At 41.9% G+C, this 25,726-nt stretch overlaps 1 protein-coding gene across 1 annotated transcript in view; it reads right to left on the bottom strand.

Moving 5' to 3' along the window:
* The window catches only part of SLC4A5 (solute carrier family 4 member 5), a 185,087-nt gene that overhangs the window by 58,524 nt on the left and 100,837 nt on the right, over positions 1-25,726 (bottom strand). Inside the window, exons 12-19 of the mRNA XM_073569061.1 lie at positions 18,631-18,764; positions 17,541-17,812; positions 15,045-15,106; positions 11,884-12,084; positions 10,030-10,143; positions 6,484-6,645; positions 6,095-6,273; positions 4,115-4,187 (exon numbers count right to left, since the gene is read on the bottom strand). Coding sequence (XP_073425162.1) covers positions 4,115-4,187; positions 6,095-6,273; positions 6,484-6,645; positions 10,030-10,143; positions 11,884-12,084; positions 15,045-15,106; positions 17,541-17,812; positions 18,631-18,764 — 1,197 coding nt within the window. The remainder of the gene's footprint in view (positions 1-4,114; positions 4,188-6,094; positions 6,274-6,483; positions 6,646-10,029; positions 10,144-11,883; positions 12,085-15,044; positions 15,107-17,540; positions 17,813-18,630; positions 18,765-25,726) is intronic.

Here is a 25,726-nt window from a genome sequence, read left to right on the forward strand (position 1 = left end):
TATACTGTATGGAGGTGCATGGGGGCCATAATACATTGTATGGAGGAGCACGGGGGCCATAGTATGCTGCATGGAGGAGCAAGGGCGGCTGGGGGCCCATAATGTGCTGCATGGAGGAGCAGGGGAGGCCATAGTATGCTGCATGGAGGAAAAGGGGGGTCAGGAGCCCATAATGTGCTGCATGGAGGAGCGGGGGGGCCAGGGGCCCATAATGTGCTGCGTGGAGGAGCAGGGGGCCCATAATGTGCTGCATGGAGGAGCAGGGGAGGCCATAATGTGCTGCATGGAGGAGCAGAGGAGGCCATAGTATGCTGCATGGAGGAGCAGGGGGGCCATAATGTGATGCATGGAGGAGCAGGGGAGGCCATAATATGCTGTATGGAGGAGCAGGGGAGGCCATAATGTGTTAAATGGATGAGCGGGGGGGCCATAATGTGCTGCATGGAGGAGCAGGGGGGCCATAATGTGCTGCAATGAGGAGTAGGGGGGCCATAATGTGCAGCATGGAGGAGCAGGGGGCCCATAATACTGTATGGCAGACTATGTAGTTGCCCATAATACTGTATGGCGAACTATGTGGTTGCCCATAATACTGTATGGTGGACTATGTGGGTGCTCATAATACTGTATTGTGGACTATGTGGCTGCCCATAATACTGTATGGCGGACTATGTGGTTGCCCATAATACTGTATGGCAGACTATGTGGGTGCTCATAATATTGTATGGCGAACTATGTGGTTGCCCATAATACTGTATGGCGGACTATGTGGTTGCCCATAATATTGTATGGCGGACTATGTGGTTTCCCAAAATACTGTATGGCGGACTATGTGGGTGCTCATAATACTGTATGGAGGACTATGTGGTTGCCCATAATACTGTATGGAGGACTATGTGGGTGCTCATAATACTGTATGGAGGACTATGTGGTTGCCCATAATACTGTATGGCGGACTATGTGAGTGCTCATAATACTGTATGGAGGACTATGTGGTTGCCCATAATACTGTATGGCGGACTATGTGGGTGCTCATAATACTGTATGGAGGACTATGTGGTTGCCCATAATACTCTATGGCGGACTATGTGGTTGCCCATAATACTGTATGGCGTACTATGTGGTTGCCCATAATATTGTATGGTGGACTATGTGGTTGCCCATAATATTGCATGGCGGACTATGTTGACCCAATCGGCAGAATGTGGAGCTTTTATCCCCATTAGACTGGAGTGGCATGCCTGTCTTGATCACTGATCCATTCATTCCCTCAGTGACTGCACTTGTTTTTTTATAGAGGCCCCAAAGAGAATGAATGGCGCTTCGGTCAGATATCCCACCTGCCGCTCCATTTTAAAATGGGGATAAGTGTCCTATCAGGGATAAAATTTCCTCATTCTTCCAATCGGTGCAGTTTCTAATGGTCGGACCTAAGTGATCACCTATCCTGTGGAGCCCCTGGATCGGTGATAACTTGTTTTAACCAAAGAACCCCATTAATGTAAGCTACTGTAATTATACATCCCAGATATGGGGGCACACAGTAGATGTGCAGGAGCCGCCTGTGTTTTACAACCGATGCTCCACTATAATGGGGATAATGACTGACAGATATTTGCATATAACCGCAGGGTGGGCCCCTAGAGTCCATTCCCCTGGTGGGCCCCAGACACCCCAGTCCGACCCTGGGTGTCGGCTTTAGCTGTGACATGTGTCCTTCTCCGATGGTCTGGTCTTCTCTCTCCTCGGTTCCTGGTGTATCTTGCTCTTGCCTATGCCTCTGTCCAAGTTGAAGGTGTCCGATGCTTCCTGTCTCTGGGTCAGGGTTCTCCTTTAGATAGTAGCGAGGGAAATCTTCGATGGTGTTGATCACGGCATGTATCACTTCACCAGCGGTTTCAGTCTTTGCTCTCCTTAGCTCCGGTCCACGGCTGTCACTCTATACAGCCGCACAGAAGCAGGTGCTGCAGGACTCTTTGTTGTGCTATGAACTATTATAAAAGTGCTCTCGCGGCTGTCAGCCGTTGCTTGCGGCTTCACTTCATTACTCCCGGCTGCAGCTCTCCTGAGTCCTGGTACATCCTCGGTCACTCAAATCGGTTGTTTGAAAGCAGAGGCGGCAGTGGGACAGATCTAGCCTGTTTTGTTTTTTTTAATTCAGCTTTTGATTTACCTCAGAGTTAGTGTATTGCATCATCAGGGAAACGTTGTTTGAAAGATGGCGGTTTGTCAACGGTTTGAAATGCGTGTAAGGCAGTTATGTCTCTGGCCTGCGGTTCAGCTTACCCGCTGGCTTCTGATGTAAATAACTTCAGATTGGAGAGTCCAATTCTTTCAGGGAAGATTTGCTGAACATTATATAAATGTTTGTGGAAAAAGACTTCTGGTAGCTATTAAAGTTGAGTAAGGGCCTCGTCACACATAGTCAGATCGCTAGCGAGATCGCTGATTTTGGGACGCATCAGCGATCTCTCCAGCAATCTCGCTGTGTGTGACATCCATCAGCGACCCCCCCCCGCCAGGTATCGCTGATCGTGCAGGATCGTCCTGCACGCATCGCAGCGGGAAACCAACGATCAGCAACGCTGCACACTGGTATCTAGGGTAAACAGCAGGTAACTAAGAGCCGCGCGGCTTTTGGATACCCGCTGTTTACCCTAGATACCAGCGTGCACGCTGGTATCTAGGGTAAACAGCGGGTAACCAAGAGTTTACCCTAGATAATAGCTTGCTCGCTGGTCCTGATCGCTGGTAAGTCTGTCTATGTGACAAGTCACCAGCGTTCAGCCTAACTATGTCCCAGCGATCTCATCCATGTCAGATTGTTTGTGGGATCGCTGGGACATCGTTGTGTGTAACGGGGCCTTTAGAGGTTTTCTCCTCAGAGCTCCCGACTTCTGCTGCTTACCGCATCAGAGTCTTGGCCACGCCCCCTGAATGTTCATTATGTAAACTAGGGGGCAGGTCAGTGAGGGATCAGTGACCTGTCAGCAGTCTGCATTATGAATAGCTAATCAGAGCACCACATGGAGACCCCCACAGACCACCCCGGGGCATGGGCATATCATTACCTGTTGGAGGAATTGTGGTTGTTCTAGTAATTTACTTAGAATTTTTTGCAAGTGCCCAAAAAAACAAATATGGAACCAAGTTTCTGATTTAATCAACAAATTACTTTATGATTTAACAATAACTCCCCAAATGGTCCTCCTCTCACTAAATATGGAAGACTGGAAAATGTAGATCCTTCATCCAGACCTATCCTGATTCATATTTTCCTTGTGGTTAAAAATTCAATTGTGTTTTTTTTTTTTTTTTTTAGAAAAAATGATTTCCCCCAAATCCTGAATAAATATCATCATCACACAAATCATTTAAATATAGGCATGCCTTAGTTAACAACCTTGATAAAAAAAATATAAGAAAAAATGGGACCGTTGTGATCTTGCTTTTCCTTAATCTGTATAATACTATCTTGGTATAATGTGTTTTATCTTCCTCTATCTCTGTACTCACTGCCATGATTTATATATTGTATATGTTTTATATTTGTTTTTCATTGTTATCGTTAATTTTGGTATGCTGTATTATGGTTATTTGTAATACTCAAGACTATAAACCGAGTTCCGCCTCCCTTTCCTTCCCCCATTTTCTTTTTTTCTGATGTCCCCCCTAATAAATATTTCCTTCCTTATTATCCTTTCTTTTCCTTTTCCTCTTCTCTTCACCCATATATTAATATAAAAAATTCCAATAAAAATTACTGAAACAAAAAATACACATTGAGAGTTAATCTAATGGCTGGACAGAACGCCTATCATCAAAACAGTTGGCATAAATGTTATATTTTATGTTCTCTTCATTTTTTGACTCATTTGAATATTTTTAGTTTTGTTAATTTTGTTCTCGGATTTTGGTTCATTTTTGTTTCTAATTGACTCATGTTCATTTTTGTGTATAACATAAGTAACCGGGGTCCTGTTTACAAAGAACTATATGCGTCACATGGACTTTGGGGTGGATCCTAGTGCTACTCCAGATCTGTCTTTTCAATTGAGGTTGAATAATTGTTAAAAAGCAATATTTTTTTTTTCGGTAAATGAATAAAATATACCTTGAGTACTGGAGCCAAGAAGACGGAGATACCAGTGAGAACAAATACGATAATTCCGGTCACTCTTTGTTCCCTGTAATAATAATAATAATCTTTATTTTTATATAGCGCTAACATATTCCGCAGCGCTTTACATTTTGCACATATCATCATCACTGTCCCCGATGGGGCTCACAATCTAAATTCCCTATTAGTATGTCTTTAGAATGTGGGAGGAAACCGGAGTGCCCGGAGGAAACCCACGCAAACACGGGGAGAACATACAAACTCCTTGCAGATGTAATATAAAGGGAATGATGTGTTCAGTCCTGAGATTGTGGTTCGGAAGATTTGTGATGGATACTCTACTGCTAAGTAAAGTTGAACTGTTGAGAAAAGACATTGCCTCTGAAATGGTTTGTGGAGCTCATGGATATGGAGCCGGAGTGACAGAAGCCGAGAAGACGCTGACAGTAAATGTGAATGTATTGTTGCGCACGCTGCACATACAGCAGAACGGACATTATATTTAATCCGTGGGGTGCCAGGGTGTGGGAACACTACAGCCCGTTGCCACAACTACCACTCTGGCCGCCTTACAATGTCACCCCCAAGCACGATAATTATTAGCTGTAACAATCACTTTATGCTAAAAATAGGAGAGACAAAACAAAATAAAAATGTGCAAGATAGTACCAGGAAGATTAAGTAATATTATACCAGCCCAATAAATATATAAATTGCAAACTTCACATTGGATACAAAGAACAAAGGAAAAAAATGAATTAAATAAAACCCAAGTGGGTAATGTACAGACCCTGTTGCTTGATGAGCCTGATCTGTTCCCCATCACTCATTCCGACGTATGTTTCGCATAAGCTTCCTTAGGGAAGTCAAAATCTTGACTGAGCATGAATTGTGGGAAGAATTGGAGACCAGAAGAAATCCTGGGACCTAAAATGGTGCACTACACCTTCAACTCCAAAGATGTTGAACTCAATGACGATCTATCTTCATTTGAAGTCTCAGGCTTTGACAACATATTTTAGAACTATAGCACCCCTTTTCTCGGATAATACCTCTGTGACATGAGAAAGGGAAACTACAATCCTGAAGCACATTGTCAAACCCTGAGACTTCAAATTAAGCTCAACATTGACTTCTGTATATTTGGAATTGAAGATATATTGCCGCATTACAGATGTCTTGGTTTTGTTTCACCTCAGCTCCAATTCATTAAGGTACGTCTAGCCACAACACTATTGAATTGCATCAAGCATGGTAGATTATAGCCGAAGACTTCATCAAATATCATAAATCTACCATGCTTGATGCAATTCAATAGTGTTGTGGCTAGACGTACCTTAATACTTTAATTTGGGCCTCCCTATACCATTTTCTTATGTGCCATCACACTTGTACTGACGTACTAACCCTATGGGGTACCTTCTTGTTCTCTTCTTTTATGGTTACTATTGTCAAACTACTCCTAACTATGACTGTGCCTGGTTACCTTTCTTTGAGCAGATGAAGTTTTTGGTTAATGTGTCACATAAAACCTGCATAATTGAAGTTTTTATTCAATCTTTAGCCCAAGTGATGGAAGGAAGAACAACTTTACGATACATTACTGGTAACCTCAGATAGGGACACCTATCAACTGAGTTGACTTTCCTAGACTTGTACTTTTATGGATTAAGACCTACGGTAACTTGAAGTAGTGCAAGGTTGCACCACTGTGTAGGTACTAAGATGCTCGGGTGTAGACAAGTCTGCCATGAGCACTACTATTTAGAGCAATTCAGGGACATCTTTTGAGGTTATAGGCTCTTGGGTCTGAGAACACAGCATTATCTTGAGATCACAACTAGACATAGGGTTGAGCACATAACTAAAACTTTTCTGACTTTTTTGACTACTGACTGAAAAGTTCTCATTATTAAAATAAACACAATAAATTACTTTTATATATATGTAGTCAGACTACAGACTTCCACGTACCTCACTCCCAAAAATTGTGGCTGTTCTCCAGGGGCACTAGTCTCGGTCTCCATTTTCAAGCTGTCGATATGAGCGATGGAGATGACAGTTGCTGCCACATACCAAGGCAAACCCATAAAAGAGCAAACAGCCATAAGAATGCCAACCCAGAAGAGATCTAGGTGATAACCACATGCTTTCTGGAAAGACAAAATATATTTCCCCAATACACGTCATTCACTGTCCCATACAAAGTATGGGAAATAGTTCCTATAATTATTTGATAGCTTTGATATGTTTTACATTTAACATTCTGATAAATCTTACATGATATGTATTATAGTTTGCTGACATACTCAGTACCTCAAGTTAAAAATGACAATAGAAAAGAGAAATTCTACTTTCTTTACCCTCAGCTTGTGCTCTTTTCGGTTTACGATGACTGCTGTAATCTGTTCATCCATGAAAATCAGGATTGTCACCAGCAGAGCAGGTAATGCACTGGCCAAATAAATCCACCAAGGATTCTTCCCAAATGGAAATACAAACCAGCCCCGGTCTGGTCGTGTTGGCTAGGAATAAATTAAAGCAGAGAGATTTACATCACAAATTCACTTTTAAGTATTTAGAGCTCAATTTCTGAAGATGTGAAAGTTTTTGGACTTTCATGGGAAAAGAAGAAAACATTTAAGACTGAATATTATGCTGGCATATACCATATTTTTCAGATTATAAGACGCACTTTTCCCCCCAAATTTGGGGAGAAAATGAGGGTGCGTCTTATAATGCGGATATACCTTATTAGCAGCTCACTGCCAAAAGACTATGGACATGCAGAGCCTGGTGTGGGTGGGGTTAGCTTTCTCAGCTCTGCTGCATTCTACATCTAAAAACTTGTTGGAATTAGGGTCTCTTTTCCTACATTAGGCTGCTGTTTTCTACATCATTTCTGTCCAGGCCTATTTCATGAGTTTTATTTTTTTTTTAAATTCTGTGGAAGCATGGTTGAAAAGCAATGTCTGACTTTCATTCGTTGATTTTCATAGATTTTTTATTTATTATTACTTTTGTCAGATTCAAGTTATTTTTCTCACCATTGTGTTTTTTTCTGTCATTAAACGAAGGGTACCAACAATTTTGACCACGTGTGTACATAAAAGGTTGGCACATAAAAATGAGAGAAATTGGACTATGGAAAAACATGTTATTAACTTGCTCACTGACAGGAAACACAGGGTGTTTATTAATGGAACACTCGGATTTAGTCACAGTTAACAGTAGGCTACCACAGGGGTCAGTATTGGGCCATCTTCTCTTTAACTTATTTATTAATGACCTCATATAGGTCATACAGAGCACAATTCAAATATTTAAAGAAGATACTAAACTCAGCAAGATAACCAACACAGAGGAGGTAAATGTAATATTATAGAGGGATTTAGGATAGATTTTTGTAAGACTGTGAAATTGTATGTGAAGTTTAAAGGGAACCTGTCAGATTCCCCATGCCCTCCAACCCAGCAATATTCACCTACATATGAGTAAACTCCCTGCCTAACCAGCCCCATATAATGTTATTCAGTTAAATATATGCTTTATAAAAGCATTTATTATGTCCCCGTTTCCTATGCTAATGAGGGGTTTGACAAGTCAATGGGGCGTTAGCTTAGTCAGACTAGTCAGCTCTCTTTCCATGTTATCACACCCCTGTGGGCATAATAACATAATTTGCACGAGCCGGCCTCATTGCACGCTTGTACAAATCTCGCGAATGCACGCTGAAAAATATGCAATTTGCATATCAATGCAAGCATTGATTTCTCAGTAACGGAGGAATGGACTGACCATGTAAAGGTATTGATGCACTTGCCTTTGAAACAGCTTCAAACGCATACAGTTGCATCTCACAAAATTAGAATATCATCAAAAAGTTCATTTATTGCAGTTCTTCAACACAAAAAGTGAAACTCATATATTATATAGAGTCATTACAAACAGAGTGATCTATTTCACATGTTTATTTCTGTTAATGTTGATGATTATGGCTTACAGCCAATGAAAACCAAAAGCAATAATCTCAGTAAATTAGAATACTTTATAGCACCAGCTTGAAAAAATTATTTTAAATTTGAAAATGTTGACCTACTGAAATGTATATTCAATAAATGCACTCAATACTTGGTTGGGGACCCTTTGGCATCAATTACTGCATCAATGCGGTGTGGCATGGAGGCGATCAGCCTGTGGCACTGCTGAGGTGTTATGGAAGCCCTGGTTGATTTGATAGCAGTCTTCAGCTCGTCTGCATTGTTGGGTCTGGTGTCTCTCATCTTCTTCTTGACAATACACCATAGATTCTCTATGGGGATAAGGTCAGGCGAGTTTGCTGGCCAATGAAGCACAGTGATACTGTTGTTTGTAAACCAGGTATTGGCACTTTTGGCAGTGTGGACAGGTGCCAAGTCCTGCTGGAGAATGAAATTTCCATCTCCAAAAAGCTTGTCAGCAGAGTGAAGCATGAAGTCCTCTAAAATTTCCTGGTAGACGGCTGTGCTGACTTTGGTCTTGATAAAACACAGTGGACCTACACCAGCAGATCACATGGCTCCCCAAACTATCACTTGAAGTATCCACTATTAATGATGGTTTCTGGAGCCATGTGATCTGCTGGTGTAGGTCCACTGTGTTTTATCAAGAGCAAAGTCAGCGCAGCCGTCAATCAGGAAATTTTAGAGCACTTCATGCTCCCCTCTGCCGACAAGATTTTTGGAGATGGAAATTTCATTCTCCAGCAGGACTTGGCACCTGTCCACACTGCCAAAAGTACCAATACCTGGTTTAAAAATAACAGTACCACTGTGCTTGATTGGCCAGAAAACTCGTCTGATGTGAAATCTGATATCTTGACCTGTGTCAAGAGGAAGATGAGAGACACTAGACCCAACATTGTAGAAGAGCTAAAGGCTGCTATCAAAGCAACCTGGGCTTCCATAACACCTCAGCAGTGCCACAGACTGATCGCCTCCATGCCACGCCACATTGATGCAGTAATTGGTGCAAAAGGAGCCACGACTCAGTATTGAGTGCATTTACTGAACATACATTTCAGTAGGCCAACATCTAAGATTGTAAAATAATTTTTTAAGCTGGTGTTATAAAGTATTCTAATTTACTGAGATAATGACTTTTGGGTTTTCATTGGCTGTAAGCCATAATCATCAACATTAACAGAAATAAACACGTGAGATAGATCACTCTGTAATGACTCCATATAATATATGAGTTTCACTTTTTGTATTGAAGAACTGCAATAAATTAACTTTTTGATGATATTCTAATTTTGTGAGAAGCACCTGTATAAGTAGTTTGGGGGAATTCAATCATGCTGGCATATTACCTTTATGATTATGCTTGGCTAATTTAAAAGTCCTTGTTTTTTTACCAGCCTATTTAATGTTTGTCAAAAACCAACTACAGTAGGATTATGTTTCCTTAATGAGTGAAAAGGTCCCAATGTGATTAATTGAGTCGAGTCATAAAGAAGGGATTTTCGTATGAATGAAATTTTATGTTTCCATCTGCCAACAAGCTACTGTCTATTTTATCATATTCTTTACCTTAAACTCAGTAGGCACTTGAAGTTTAGGAGTATTTAATCCAGAGAGCATGTCCAGACCAACAAACATTAGAATGGACATGAAGATTGAAAAGTCGCTAATAAGTTTACGAAGCTTAAGATTGCAGCATGTAAAAAGAGAAAGTTAGAAAAAGTTAGAAAAGGCCATAAATATGCATTGTATTCTGTGCAATAAATGCCATATGTGTCTGCCAATCTACTATGAGCAAGGTGATGCATAAGACATGTTACAGTAGGTTACAGTGCCAGGCCACAAGAGGATTGTGAGAGTTTAGGATTGACATAGTCGAAGGAAAGGATATAGACACCAGAGGCCAACCTTAATTTCACTAGGAACATGCAATTTTGGTGTCTCCAGCTCAAAATATGCATCCACACCACAGAAGACGAGGATGGCGACGACAATGGCAAAATCAGACACAAGGGTGCGAAGCTAAAGAAACAGGTAAAAGGCATGGTTATCCAGAATATCATAACATAACGTCCTACAGGCTCTACACGGTACATACAATGGAAAATATTGCTATTTTTCCTATAGAACACAGTTACGAGTAGGTGTTCCCAGATGTGTGCCTGCAAGGGGTAAGCACTCCCGATATGTAAGGGGTAAGCACATCCGATATGTAAGAGGTAAACACTTCCTACGTATAAGGTGTAAGCACTCCCGACGTGTAAGGGGTAAGCACTCCCGACGTGTAAGGGGTAAGCACTGCCGACGTGTAAGGGGTAAGCACTCCCGACGTGTAAGGGGTAAGCACTCCCGACGTGTAAGGGGTAAGCACTCCCGACGTGTAAGGGGTAAGCACTCCCGACGTGTAAGGGGTAAGCACTCCCGACGTGTAAGGGGTAAACACTCCCGACGTGTAAGAGTTAAACACTCCCAACATGTGAGGGGTAAGCACTCCCGACGAGTAAGGGCTAAGCACTCCCGACGTGTAAGGGGTAAGCACTCCCGACGTGTAAGGGGTAAGCACTCTCGATGTGTAAGGGGTAAGCACTCCCGACGTGTAAGGGGTAAGCACTCCCGACGTGTAAGGGGTAAGCACTCCCGACGTGTAAGGGGTAAACACTCCCGACGTGTAAGAGTTAAACACTCCCAACATGTGAGGGGTAAGCACTCCCGACGAGTAAGGGCTAAGCACTCCCGACGTGTAAGGGGTAAGCACTCCCGACGTGTAAGGGGTAAGCACTCCCGACGTGTAAGGGGTAAGCACTCCCGATATGCAAGGGGTAAGCACATCCGAGTTGTAAGGGGTAAGCACTCCCGATGTGTAAGGGGTAAGCACTCCCGACTTGTAGGGTGTAAGCACTCCCGATGTGTAAGGGGAAAGCACTCCCAATGTGTAAGTGGTAAGCACTCTTTCAGTGGTCACCCACTTCTTTACTCACAGGACTCTTGGCATCGCTTTGCTTCTAACTTATTTTTTTTTTCGTGGCACAACAATCTGCAAGTGTTGCTTTTCCAGCAATTTGTAGGATGTAGGGTCTTTCTATGTGAGCTACACAGCTCATGCCATTATTCCATCCCTGGGTATCATTATTATTGGTAGGAAAACAGTAACCAATATATTTTTTTGCTTTGCTAAGAGTGTGTGCTAACACTGACCCCATGCTGACTCCTGCTCTGAAATTACTTTTTAGGAGATTAACACGTTACACACCTGCACTCAAGTGATCCATTGGCCATAATGGGACAGTCACCCTGCTACTCTGCCAGGCATGATGACCGAGGCTCTTATAGTCAGACAGCAGCTAAGCTGGCCCTCAAAACTCACTGGCCCTGCATTCATTCCTACACACTCAAAAGCAGCCATAGGTTGCAACAAAAAAATAAGATATATAAATATATAATTCGGTGCACAACATAACAAAGGGGCAGTACCCAACAAAAAAGTGGTCAACATGTTCCAACTACAGTTCCCTGCCAATAAAGGAATTCTTCTGCTCTGGGGCTTAAGTATAGATGAGTCCTATTCCATGTTGGCCTCGTCTCCATTATAACGTGAAATCCTTTAGATGATCGTGGACTTTTCACATCCAATTACGTATATTAGCAAACACGGAAGAGAAATTGTAATCGAGCCTTGAGAATGGGATTTAGAGTATGGTGGCCAGGCAGCTCCCAACAGGGCCTTCTATAATGATGACACAGTGGATGGATAAGTCTCCTTACCTTGGTGGGAAAGTATCGGCTAAACTTGAATTTCTTTAGCGTTAAGGTCATAGAATAAGTTCCAAAGAAAAGGATGAAGGACATTAGCGCCAGGTCAGGCACATAGTTGCATGAGTTTCCCAGCAGGCTTCCTCCATATTTCAGACATTCCTTCATACTAAGCTGGCTCCAGTCCAACGCTGTGTTATTCATGACATTGTACTTGGAATTCATGTAGGGAAGATGATAACCAACATATTTTTAGAACAGCAGTACTCCATACCTCTGCAAGTATATAGTTTCTAGCTATTCATGTCCTGCAGTTAATGGCATGACATAGTGCACAACTCAATGGCTTATTGGGTATTTGTAGGATATCTCTTACTGCATCCAGCCTGAAATTAGCTAGAACATACACATACACGTGACTAGTGACTACATAATGAGTGCTGTCTGAGTGAATGCTAGGGGGTGTAAAGTTGTCAACAGTGGTAATTTTAGGAATCTAAGGTTTCACCCCTTCACCCCTGTGACATTTGACGTTTTTTTTCCGCTCCCCTTCTTCCCAGAACCATAACTTTTTTTATTTTTCCGTGAATATGCCCAAGTCAGGGCTTGTTCTTTGCAGGACGAGTTGTACTTTTGAACTACAACATTGATTTTCCCATAAAATGTACTGGAAAACCGGAAAAAAATTTAGTGTGGTGAAGTTGCAAAAAAAGAAAAAAAATGCAATTCCACAATTGTTTTTGGGTTTGTTTTTTTTTGCCATGTTCACTAAATGCTAAAACTGACTTGCCATTATGATTCTCCAGGTCATTACGAGTTCATAGACATCAAACATGTCTAGGTTCTTTTTTATTTAAGTGGTGAAAAAAAATCCAAAGTTTGTTAAAAATAAAATAAATTACGCCATTTTCCGAGACCCATAGTGTCTCCATTTTTCGAGATCTCTGGCTGGGTGAGGGCTTATTTTTTGTGCTCCTAGCTGTCGTTTTTATTGATACCATTTTGGTGCAGATACGATCTTTTGATCGCCCGTTATTGCATTTTATTGCAATGTTGCGGCAACCAAAAAATCTAATTCTGGTGTTTTAAATTTTTTTCTCGTTACGCTGTTTACCGATTGGATTAATTCTTTTTATATTTTAATAGAGAGGGCGTTTCTGAACAAGGTGATACCAAATATGCGCTTTTTTATTGTTTTTTTTTTTATTGGGGCAATAGGGGGGTGAACTTTCTGAACTTTTTTATTTTTTAAATTTTTTTAAAAAAACATTTTTTTTTTTACATTTCATTTGCTTTAATAGTCTCCTTAGGAGAATCGAAGCTGCGATCATAGAAGATTGGCAATCTTCAGACCCCAGGTTGTCATGCCAACCCATCAGCGCACTGCGGTCATGTGACAATGGTGCAGATGTGGGGTGCTAGTGATGTGCTTCCGGCGCGATTATGTTAAATGCTACTCTCGGAGATTGACAGCAGTATTTAACATGTTTTCAGCCACGGGTGGATCGCGATTCCACCCGTGGCTTTTAGTGGCGATTGTCAGCTGATGAAATCAGCTATGTGCTGGAAAAGATGCAGCTCTAAACAGCGGAGCTCTCATTAAAGGGGAAGGCATGTCGTGAAGGTGTTGAAGGAGATCTGTCATGTCCAAAAATGCTATTTACCTGCAAATATAAGGTTGATCTGTAGGTAAATCCTGCCTGCCTTACTGGAGCATCAGCTACAGGGAGACATGAATTGATATCCTTCCAGTCATTGGGGCGATGCAGGGAGTCATTATAGTCACTGCTCACATTACAAAAAGAGCATTACAATTATTGCCACTTTGATTGACAGCCTGTTCTGCAGTGTTTGTGTGCAGTAGAGGCTATCAAAGTACAGGAGAGTGATTGCAGCCGTTCTCACAGCATACTATAGACTGTTATAGCTCCCTGCACCGCCCCAATGACTGGAAATGAGTGGCTAAAGAGATGATTTAAGTTAGTTTTCTCCCTGTAGCCGCTCTTGCAGTAAGGCAACTGGGCAGGATTTTAAAGCTATATACCTGCAGATTAACCCTAAATCTGAAGGTAAAGAATGATTTTGGACATGACATGTTCTCTCTAAGGTCGGGCTCACACCCGGCACTGCCATCGGCACTCGGGACCGGAGTGCGCGGCCGCATATATTTCTATGCAGCTGAACGCTCCGGCCCGAACCGCCAGCGGCAGTGCCGGGTATTGATGAGACAGATTCACGCGAGTTATGAGACAGATTCACGCGAGTTTCTCGCATTGCACTCGCAAGTGTGACCCCGGCCTAACACATATTATGCTTTGCTTCACATGCGTTTCTTCACTACTTGATTCCATATGTGTTCCTTTGTGGCTTTATTGCACATTCCAAAAAGAACAAGGAAAAACACTGCATGGACAAGTGTGTCCATTTTGACTAGTACTGCACACCCAAAAATCCTAAATAAACAGACATCTTCAAAAGCTTTATCATGATCTGTCTAATGGTAGCCATACTTCTTTTTCTTTTTCAGACTGTCAAGGTAGGTGTAAAGAGTTAGCAAACATCTAATAGATTTTGTACCCGTACATTACGTACTCCGGTCAAATGCTTCTTTCTACATTTTCTGCACTATATCCTTTATTACAGCACCTGTCACGGCTCATGACAAGTCCACTATGGAAAATACCCCTTACATAAGGAAAGATGGAGGGTCTATATTCAGATCTCTGCATTACTCCACTCCTCTGTTATTTGTCCTGGAAATGTATTAATACATTGCCATATAGTCGTTGCCGTTTCCCTTGTCCGTAGGGTGCGTCACTCGACGGTCATTACTGATTGGACAATGGCAGATTATGTAGTGACTAGTTGTCAATTTATTCATACATTTCCGGGGTATAGTATAGATTCACGCATTAGACATGTAATATATTTAGGACACGTTCACACAGTATTTGGTCAGTATTTACCTCAGTATTTGTAAGCTAAAACCAGGAGTGGGTGATAAATCCAGAAGTGGGGACGTGTTTCTATTATACTTTTCCTCTGACTGTTCCTCACCTGTTTTGGCTTACAATACAAATACTGAGGTAAAAAACTGACCAAATACTGAAGTTGTGAACGTGGCCTTAGGGTATTTTCTGGTTCAGGAGTCAGATTTACTGTACTTTACTTACCAAAGAAATGTTAGTGTTGTTTGGTGCAAACAGAGCTGAAGCATTAAATAAAGTCGTGTTCACTGCAAGACAAAGATTTCCGTTTTTTAGCTTACATGTAGACATGCATAAAACTCTACAGAAAAATGACAAAGAGGAAGGATCTCTAAGGTTGTCAGACCCTTATCAATTAAAGGAAACAAATAACTGCTACAAAAGTGGCATTTGGCTCCGGAGCACCTGACGAGTGTGTACATTACATTCACAGCTCACTAATAAAGATAGCGCTGTGTAATACTTCATTTCACCTGCGGGGGGTGCTGTAGGGAGATAGAACACTTATTGCTAGACTCATCCATTGACTAAAGGCGTTGTCCACTACTCAGACAACCCTATTTTTCATCTCAGTAAAATAATAACTCACCTCCAGTGCCAGCCTGTTCCTATAGATTGGCACTGGCTCTCCAGGGGAGATCGCGTGACGTAACAGCAGCTCTCACTTCAACCGGATGTATGTGATACGTCCGAATGCGGGGAGAGTGAAGCCAGAGCTGATTGGTCGCAATGTCACGTGATCTCCAGGAGAGCCAGTGCCGACACCACTGGAACAGAGCTGGCAGCGGATGTGAGTACAGCTGCTGTTATTTTACTGGGGGGAAACATAATAATTGAGAAGGGGTTGTCAGGCGTGTAATGGAATAATAATTCTTGTTAGTTACAAAAGTAAATTAAAAGTAAAAAAAAAAAATAGGATTATTATAATTAAAAAAAATATATATTAAAAGGTGAAAAGCTAATACTTACAGGGATTGAAGGGCAGCCAGAGAAAAGAGTGCAGAGAATAAGGAGAGATGTGGCAGATATCAGTTACAACAGATGGAAACGATAGAGTTATAATTAGAAACCCCCAAAAATCTAGGAATGCCCCATACTCAGCAGGTGATGGCCAGGACTTGCCTCTAAGGGTGTGTGAACACGCTGCAGGTTCTGCTGCGGATTTTTCCGCTCGGATTTTGCTAAATCCGCAGGTCAAAAGAGCTGCGGTTTATCTGAGGATTAACCTGCGCTTTGACACCTCTACAATGGAGCAGGTGTGAAACCGTTGCGGATTCCGCACGAAGAAGTGACATGCTGCGGTTTTGAAACTGCAGCAAATCTGCATGGAAAAATCTGCACCGTGTGCACTGCGGTTTTTGTTTTCCATAGAATATAAAGGTACTGTGCACCACAGCAAAAACTGCTGCGGATCCTAAGGGTGTGTGCACACGCTGCGAAGTGTCCTGTGGAATTTTTCGTGCGGATTTGAGTAAATCCGCAGGTAAAACTTCAGGTCAAAAGACCTGCGGTTTATCTGCGGATTTTCTGCGGTTTAGCCTGTGGGTTTCCCCTGCGGTTTGACACCTGCCATGGAGCAGGTGCCAAACCATAGCAGAATCTGCACAAAGAATTGACATGCTGCGGTTTTGAAACCGGAGCAAATCCACGCGGAAAATTCCGCACAGGGTGCACTGCGGATTTCTATTTCCATTGATTGTAATGGTACTATACACAGTAGCAGTGATCCGCAGGACCAAAACCGCTGCGGATCCGCAGCAGAATCCGCAGCGTGTGCACACACCCTAACAATTGCTGGTGGAGTGGAGCTCCGTCCGCAATTGTTAACCTGTTAAATGCCACTGTCAGTCTTTGACAGGGGCATTCAACACACATTGGCATGGGGTCGTATTACTCCATGCACCCGTCAGAAAAGTCTGATCTATCAAAATCTAAAAACAATTATCCCGATTGGTAAACACGGTAGACGAAAAAAATCAGTGCAAAAACTAAGATTTTTTTTGGTGGCTGCAATTCCACAAAAAGGCTGAAACAAGTGATCAAAAAATTACTGTACATCCATCCCAAAATAGTACCAACAAATAATAAGCCATCACACAGCTCCATTGGCAGAAAAATAAAAATAAAAATGTTACAAGTCTTCGAAAATGACAACACTACCCCCCATTTTTTTTTTTTGCTAACGCTAAGATAATAAAAATACTGGACGTTTGGTGTCGCCATATTCGTACAGATGAGTGATGACCAGCATCACATTGCATTGGTCATTTTTACCACTAAATATACACCCTAAAAACAATTCCCAAAAAGCAATGTTAGAATGGCCTTTTTTTCACAATTTCTCCCCACTTGGATTTTTTTCCCCTTTTTCCAGTCCAGTATGTGGTAAAATGAATGATGTCATTCAAAATTACAACTTGTCCTGCAAAAAACAAGCCTCATAGGACTATGTGCACTGAAAAATAATATATGACTCTGGGAAGAAGGGGAGAAAAAAACAAAAACGATAAAACAGAAATTGGCCCCATCGTGAAAAGGTTAAAACGTCACACCCCAAAAATACCATCTTTACCATAATAAACCCATCATTTATAATTTAAAATATTTTCTATAGAGTAGCTTCAGCCAGATAATACTGGCCATACTCCCATTTGTGACCTTCAGTTTAATGTCTCCACTGACCTGGGTCCGGTGCCACACATTCACATCTGTACGTCGTGACGTAGTCGGGCTTGAAATCAGAATTAATGGGGTAATATTTGAAGGCTCCAATCATTTTCTTAACAGCATCATAGATGAAAATGAAGCTGATGAGGGTAGAAAAGCCTTCCTCTGTGAAACGTGTGATGTACTTTATGATGAAACTGGCATCAGTGGCCACCAGGATAAGGCACTGCAGAGCTGAATGGAGGCCGATCCACAGGCGGAATTCCATGTAGTCGATTTCATTACTTCTGCAAGTAGACAAGGCTGTTGGTAAAGTACGGTAACAGTCAAATTACAAAATGGAGGGGTAACTGGAAGCTCCTGGGCCCCATTGCAAAATTTGCTACAGGGCCATTATTTATAGCAATGGTCTCCTCCAATATTGGGCAAAGGGAGCTTTTAATAGTCCAAGTGTGACTGCCCCCCATAGTTACACCCTGCTACTAAACATCCTATATTGAATTTTAATTTGAATAACCTTAAAGGGGTCATCTGATACTTTATTCTTAGGATAGATTAATATCAGATCAGAGGGGGTGCAACATGTGACACCACTGCAGATCAGCTGTTCTCGGTGCTGGCTGAAATTGATCAGTTGTGGAGCGGAACTACAGGGCTCCGTCAACTCTATAGTGGCCGGCAGCCGCAGCGGGGTTCTGGCGATCCACCCCATATTGAACAAGCATGGATGTGCAGCATCCACTCCGCAACTGATCACTTTTGGTCACTGCTGGCATCATGAATAGCTGATTGTTGGGAGTGATGTCGTCTTGGAAGAGTTAAAGAGGATTCTAGTGGCCACCTGTGAGTTCTAGTGATCTCCATGCCCAGGAGACGGTTTAAAATAATGATGGCCACACAAAATACTGACACTTTGGATGCAATTTGGCCATTTTCACTTAGAGGTGTTCCCACTTTTGTTGCCAGTGGTTTAGACATTAATGGCTGTGTGTTGAGTAATTTAGTATTGTGGATGATCAGCTGCATCAGTGTGAGCCTCAGGCACTAATGATTTATGGGCATTGCTGGCACATGGCACGATCAGTAGCAGCATGGTCATACGTACTTGCTAAAATCAAACAGGAGCTTTTCAAAGATGAGAATGGGTCCGGTGCTGCTTAAGATGATCAGAGGTTGTCCAGCAAAGAGGCAAAATACAGAGCCCGTCATTGCAGTCCCTAGGAAACTCTCCATCACACCCTGAGAGGAGGAAATACACTCTGTTAGGCTGGAGTCACACACAACCTATAAAAAAATCGGTCCATTTTTAACGGACCAGAATCGCACAAATGTTTCATGAACAGTGATCCGTATGTCATCCGATTGGAATGTGAGGATGCGATTTTCTCACATCTAAGCATCCGAGGGACATCCGTATGGCATCCGTGTGATGAGATTTTCTCGCCGGCTTGCAAAATGGACATATAATGGAGGCCAATGACAGGTTAAAACACAAACGAAAGAATAGATATATACACATAGAATACATATAGATATATATATACATGTCATTGAGACACAAATATATATATATGTATATATATTTCATAGAGTTCTACATAGCATAATAGTAGCTAAATCAATTGCCGGCTTCTGTAAAATCAATACAAAACCCGACATGAAATGACACATGGTTTACATACAGTAAACCATTTAATTTCATTTAGTTTTTTCTATGTCTTTGACATAATAATTAGATTAGGGTGTGTGTGTAAAATTTGGGACATGTAGGTGTTAAATTACCGGGTAAATTCGTTGAAAAAAATTGCGTGGGCTCCCGGGGTAATTTTTCCACCAGAGAGGGAAAGCCAGTGAGTGAGGGCAGATATTAATAGCCTAGAGAGGGACCATTGTTTTTGCCTCCCCCCCACCGGCTAAAAAATCTGCCCCCAGCCACCCCAGAAAAGGCGCATCTATAAGATGCGCCTTTTCTGGCACTTAGCCTCTCTATTCCCATTGCCTTTAGCGGTGGCTAACGGGTTGATAATAATGGGTTAATGTCACCTTGTTATTGAAAGGTGACATTAAGCAGGGCTAATAGTGGAGAGGTGTCAATAAGACACCTATCCATTATTAACCCTAGAATAGTAAAGGGTTAAAAAAAGACACACACACATTAATTAAAAATTCTTTTAATGAAATAATCACACCAAGTTTTTTAACCACATTTATTAATCTGCTATAAGCCAAAAAAAGCACTTGTTCTGTAAAAAAAAAAACATAAAAAACCAACAATATACATACCTCTCTGCCATTCAGTCAGGTCCCCAACTGCAATCCATCACAAGGGGGTAACTAGTTTACAATGGGGACCGGTGCAAATGCTACTGGCCCCGCTGTAAACGCTGTAATCCGTGCAGCCGCACTGACTACCGCTGACGTCAGTGAGGCTGCACGGAGTCCCTGGCTGACTGGAGGTGAACTGACAGCGTGGGAAAAAGTTCAGAAACTTTCCCATGCTTATTAGTTCATCTCTGGTCAGCCGGGGACTCCGTGCAGCCTCACTGATGTCAGTGGTAGTCAGTGAGGCTGCGAGGAGTCCCTGGCTGGATTAATTCAACACCTAGATGGCCCAAATTTGCACACATAGCCTAATCTAATTATTAGTCAAAGACATAGAAAAAACTAAATGAAATGAAATGGCTTAAGGGCCCGTTACACATAGCGATATCGCTAGCAATATCGCTATAACGTCACTGGTTTTGTGACGTTATAGCGATATTGCTAGTGATATCGCTATGTGTGATACTTACCTCCGACCGGCTCCCCAGCTGTCCATCGCTGATCGCGCGAGAACGTCCACTTCCTGCTGGGCTTCCTGTGGCGCCGACGAGCGATGCGTGGATGCGGGCGGGAGGACGTCAGGATCGCTGCGTCTGACAGGTAAGTAGTGACCCCCGACGGCTGCTATGTCGCTGGTGAGATCTGCCTGTGTGGCAGCCCACTTAGCGATGCACCAGCGATCCATATCGTTGTCGGGATCGCTGGTGCATCGCTAAGTGTAACGTTACCCTTACTGTATGTAAACCATGTGTCATTTCATGTCGGGTTTTGTAATGATTTTACAGAAGCCAGCATTTGATTTAGTGGATATTATGCTATGTAGAACTCTATGTATACATATACGGTATATATGTGTCTCAATGACATGTGTGTGTGTATATATACAGTATCTATATATATATATATATATATATATATAGTACAGACCAAAAGTTTGGAAACACCTTCTCATTCAAAGAGTTTTCTTTATTTTCATGACTATGAAAATTGTAGATTCACTCTGAAGGCATCAAAACTATGAATTAACACATGTGGAATTATATAATTAACAAAAAAGTGTGAAACAACTGAAAGTATGTCTTATATTCTAGGTTCTTCAAAGTAGCCACCTTTTGCTTTGATTACTGCTTTGCACACTCTTGGCAATCTCTTGATGAGCTTCAAGAGGTAGTCACCGGAAATGGTTTTCCAACAGTCTTGATGGAGTTCCCAGAGATGCTTAGCACTTGTTGGCCCTTTTGCCTTCACTCTGCGGTCCAGTTCACCCCAAACCATCTCGATTGGTTTCAGGTCTGGTGACAGTGTTGGCCAGGTCATCTCGCGTAGCACCCCATCACATGCTTTCTTGATCAAATAACCCTTACACAGCCTGGAGGTGTGTTTGGGGTCATTGTCCTGTTGAAAAATAAATGATGGTCCAGCTAAACACAAACCGGATGGAATAGCATGCCGATGCAAGATGCTGTGGTAGCCATGCTAGTTCAGTATGCCTTCAATTTTGAATAAATCCCCAACAGTGTCACCAGCAAAGCACCCCCACACCATCACACCTCCTCCTCCATGCTTCACGGTGGGAACCAGGCATGTAGAGTCCATCCGTTCACTTTTTCTGCGTCGCACAAAGACACGGTGGTTGGAACCAAAGATCACAAATTTGGACTCATCAGACCAAAGCACAGATTTCCACTGGTCTAATGTCTGTGTTCTTTAGCCCAAACAAGTCTCTTCTGCTTGTTGCCTGTCCTTGGCAGTGGTTTCCTAGCAGCTATTTTACCATGAAGGCCTGCTGCACAAAGTCTCCTCTTAACACTTGTTGTACAGATGTGTCTGCTGCTAGAACTCTGTGTGGCATTGACCTGGTCTCTAATCTGAGCTCCTGTTAACCTGTGATTTCTGAGGCTGGTGACTCAGATGAACTTATCCTCCGCAGCAGAGGTGACTCTTGGTCTTCATGTGAGCCAGTTTCTTTGTAGTGCTTGATGGTTTTTGCCACTGCACTTGGGAACAATTTCAAAGTTTTCCCAATTTTTTGGACTGACTGACCTTCATTTCTTAACTTAATGATGGCCACTCGTTTTTCTTTACTTAGCTGCTTTTTTCTTGCCATAATACAAATTCTAACAGTCTATTCAGTTGGACTATCAGCTGTGTATCCACCAGACTTCTGCACAACACAACTGATGGTCCCAACCCCATTTATAAGGCAAGAACTCCCACTTATTAAACCTGACAGGGCACACCTGTGAAGTGAAAACCATTTCCAGTGACTACCTCTTGAAGCTCATCAAGAGATTGCCAAGAGTGTGCAAAGCAGTAATCAAAGCAAAAGGTGGCTACTTTGAAGAACCTAGAATATAAGACATATTTTCAGCTGTTTCACACTTTTTTGTTAATTATATAAATCCACATGTGTTAATTCATAGTTTTGATGCCTTCAGAGTGAATCTACAATTTTCATAGTCATGAAAATAAAGAAAACTCTTTGAATGAGAAGGTGTGTCCAAACTTTTGGTCTGTACTGTATATATATGTGTATTCTATGTGTCTATATCTATTCTTTCTATTCTTTATTAAACATGTCAGTGTGATTTTACTGTATCACGCACTGAATTGCCGGCTTTTGTTAAGGGACACGGTGCGTATTTCTCGCAAGACACACTTGTGGTCCGTGTGTAATCCGATTTTTTTCTCGCACCCATAGATTTGCATTGGCGAGTCTCTGCCGAGAATCGGTGACAATCGCAGCCCGAGGAAAACGGCCGAGGAAAAAAATCGGATGATGGGAGCTGCCCCAAAGATTAACATTGGGACGAGGGCAAAGCGATTTTTTCTCGCTTGTGTGACTCCGGCCTTAGAGTTTGCATTTTACATTCCCATTTTTGCCCAGATTGTCTTGTCTAGAAAAGCCATTTTCATATGCTGACTTTGAAACAGATTTAATAGAGAAGGAGTCATGTGATCCAGAGCATCGATGTTACAGGGGGTTGAAAATAAGTCATCACCTATCCAGCTGAAGATTAATTACTACAATTGCTTTGTTACTTGCTGTGAGCTACATATCCACAAGATGGCACCAAATCCTATATTATAGATAAGGTCAGGAACAGTCTCCATCACCAACAGGTTCAGTTATATTGTGTCTTACTGTAGTATAAAGCTTATTCCAATCTCTGTCCGTTGCCATAAAGAAGCAAAATTTCATGTTTAAAATCCCTACTTTAACTACTGCCCAAATTGCTATAAAGTCATTCTGGGGGTTACCAGCAACTTAAAAAACCCTATTTTTAAAAATGAACCATGGCAGTGATAAAATAAAAAAACTTCCCTAGAAGACCATTGCAGACAATGAGTGGCTACTGATGTCCTCTGCTGGTCTCTTGGCTTCCTTTTCCAGGATGCCTTCTGCCCATTTTTAATTTTAGCTTTAATGCTTGACAACCGCATTTCACCTCCCAGCCTGATTTCACCTTCATCATCGGGTCAAATGTTACAATTCTGACCACTGTCACTTTACGAGATAATAACTCTGGAACTTCAATGGATCCCACTGATTCTGAGAATGTTTTCTTGTGACATATTGTACTTCATGTTAGTGGTAAAATTTATTTGATATGACTTGTGTATATTTGTGAAAATATAAAACATTTGGTGAAAATTTTTTAAAATTTGCAATTTTCAACTTTACATTTTTATGCCCTTAAACCACAGAGATATGTCTCACAAAATAGTTAATAAATAACATTTACCACATGTCTACTTTACATCAGCATAATTTTTTAAACATATTTTCTTTTATTAAGAAGCTAGAGGGGCACCTTGTGCCAGTCATTACACTGGCTACCCATCCACTCCAGAATTCAGTATAAACGTATTACCCTCACCCACAAAGCCCTCCATGGCTCAGCACCACCCTACATCTCCTCCCTTGTTTCAGTATACCACCCTACCCGTGCCATCCATTCTGCTGATGACCTGAGGTTAGCATCCTCAATAATCAGAACCTCCCACTCCCGTCTCCAAGACTTTACACGTGCTGCGCCAATTCTTTGGAATGCACTTCCCAGGTCAATACGATTAGTCCCCAATCCCCACAATTTTAAGAGTGCCCTGAAAACGCATTTATTCAGACTGGCCTACCGCCTCAACACATTAACCTAATCTATCCCTGTGTGGCACAGCCAACAGTTTTTACCATAACCAGGTTCCCCGCATCATGTTCCCACATGCTTTATGCATCCATTAGCCCTCTGTGTCTGTACTGTTACACACTTAACATTATGGCTGGTCCATACAATCAGGGCAACTGTTACCTACCACCCACCTTTCGTGTCTACCTCTTTCCTCATAGACTGTAAGCTTGCGAGCAGGGCCCTCTTTCCTCTTGGTATTTGTTATAATCTATGTGATTATTGTTATGCTGTAATGTCTATTGTCTGTACAAATCCCCTCTAAAATGTAAAGTGCTGCGGAATATGTCGGCGCAATAGAAATAAAATTTATTATTATTATTATTATTATTATTATTAGAGGGGTTAAAACTGACCAGCAACTTCTAATTTTCCCCACAAAATTTACAAAACCATAGTGACTATCAGGTGTCTATATGACAGAAAATACCCAAAAGTGAGAACCATTCTAAAAACTGCACCCCTCAAGGTACTGAAAACCACATTCAGAAAGTTTAGACCTTTTCGGTGCTTTACAGTAACTGAAGCAATGTGGAAGTAAAAAATTAACATTTAACTTTTTTCGTGAAATTTTTTTTTTTATTTTGACAAAAGTAACAGGAAAAAATGGACCCTAAAATGTATTGTACAATTTTTCCTGACTATGTTGATACCCCATATGTGGGGGGGAACCACTGTTTGGGCACACGGCAGAGCTTGGAAGGGAAGGAGCGTTGTTTGACTTTTTGAGTGCAAAATTGGCTGGAATTGAGATCGGACGCCATGTCGCTTTTGGAGAGCCCCTGATGTGCCTAAAAAGTGGAAACCTCCCCAACAAGTGACCCCATTTTGGAAACTAGACCTCTCAAGGAATTTATCTAGATGTATGGTGAACACCTTGAACCCATAGGTGCTTGACAGGAATTTGACGTTATTTTAACGTTGAGCTGTTAAAATAAAAAAAAAAAATCAAGTTTTTTCCACAAAAAATGCTCTTTTAGCCCCAATTTTTTATTTTCTCGAGGGTAACAGGAGAAAATGGACCCGAAAATTTGTTGTGCAATTTCCCCTGAATATGCTGATACCCCGTATGTGGAGGAGTGACGTTTTGGAACACAGACTTTGATGGAATGGTCTGTGGGTGTCATGCTGCATTTTGCAGAGCCCCTGATGTGTCTAAACACTGGCATCCACATTTTAGAAACTAGAAACTAGACCCCCCAATTAATTTATCTATGTGTGGTGAGCACCTTCAACCCCCAGGTGCTTTGTAGAAATTTATAATGTTGATCCGTGAAAATAAAAAAATCACATTTGTTCCACCACAAGTGACCCTATATTGAAATTGATCTAGTGTTTTCCTGGTATGTGAATTTTTTAATGTGGTAGCATAACACTTGTTATTAGTCCATGAATGAGTGGTAGACTCTGAAACAGACCTTCATACACAGACCAGGTTTGTCGGGGCAGGTGTCACACTGATAAATGTCGCCCTTTCGTTTAACACACTCAGCACCTTTTCTGTGACCTTCTTCTCTTCGCAGATTGAAGGACCTCCCAGGGGAAATGTTGCCCTGGTACAACATGGGCACCTTCAGTTCTGGAAGTACTGGGGCCCGCTTCTTCCTGACTGCCAAATATTAGGGCCTCATTGAACTGAAGGAAGGTCCCAGTCCGGCCTGCAAATCGTAATGGCACAAATGAGTTATACAT

This window comes from Dendrobates tinctorius, unplaced genomic scaffold (genome assembly GCF_039654945.1).
Source record: "Dendrobates tinctorius isolate UK_male_01 unplaced genomic scaffold, ASM3965494v1 ptg000022l, whole genome shotgun sequence".
Taxonomy (NCBI): Eukaryota; Metazoa; Chordata; class Amphibia; order Anura; family Dendrobatidae; genus Dendrobates; species Dendrobates tinctorius.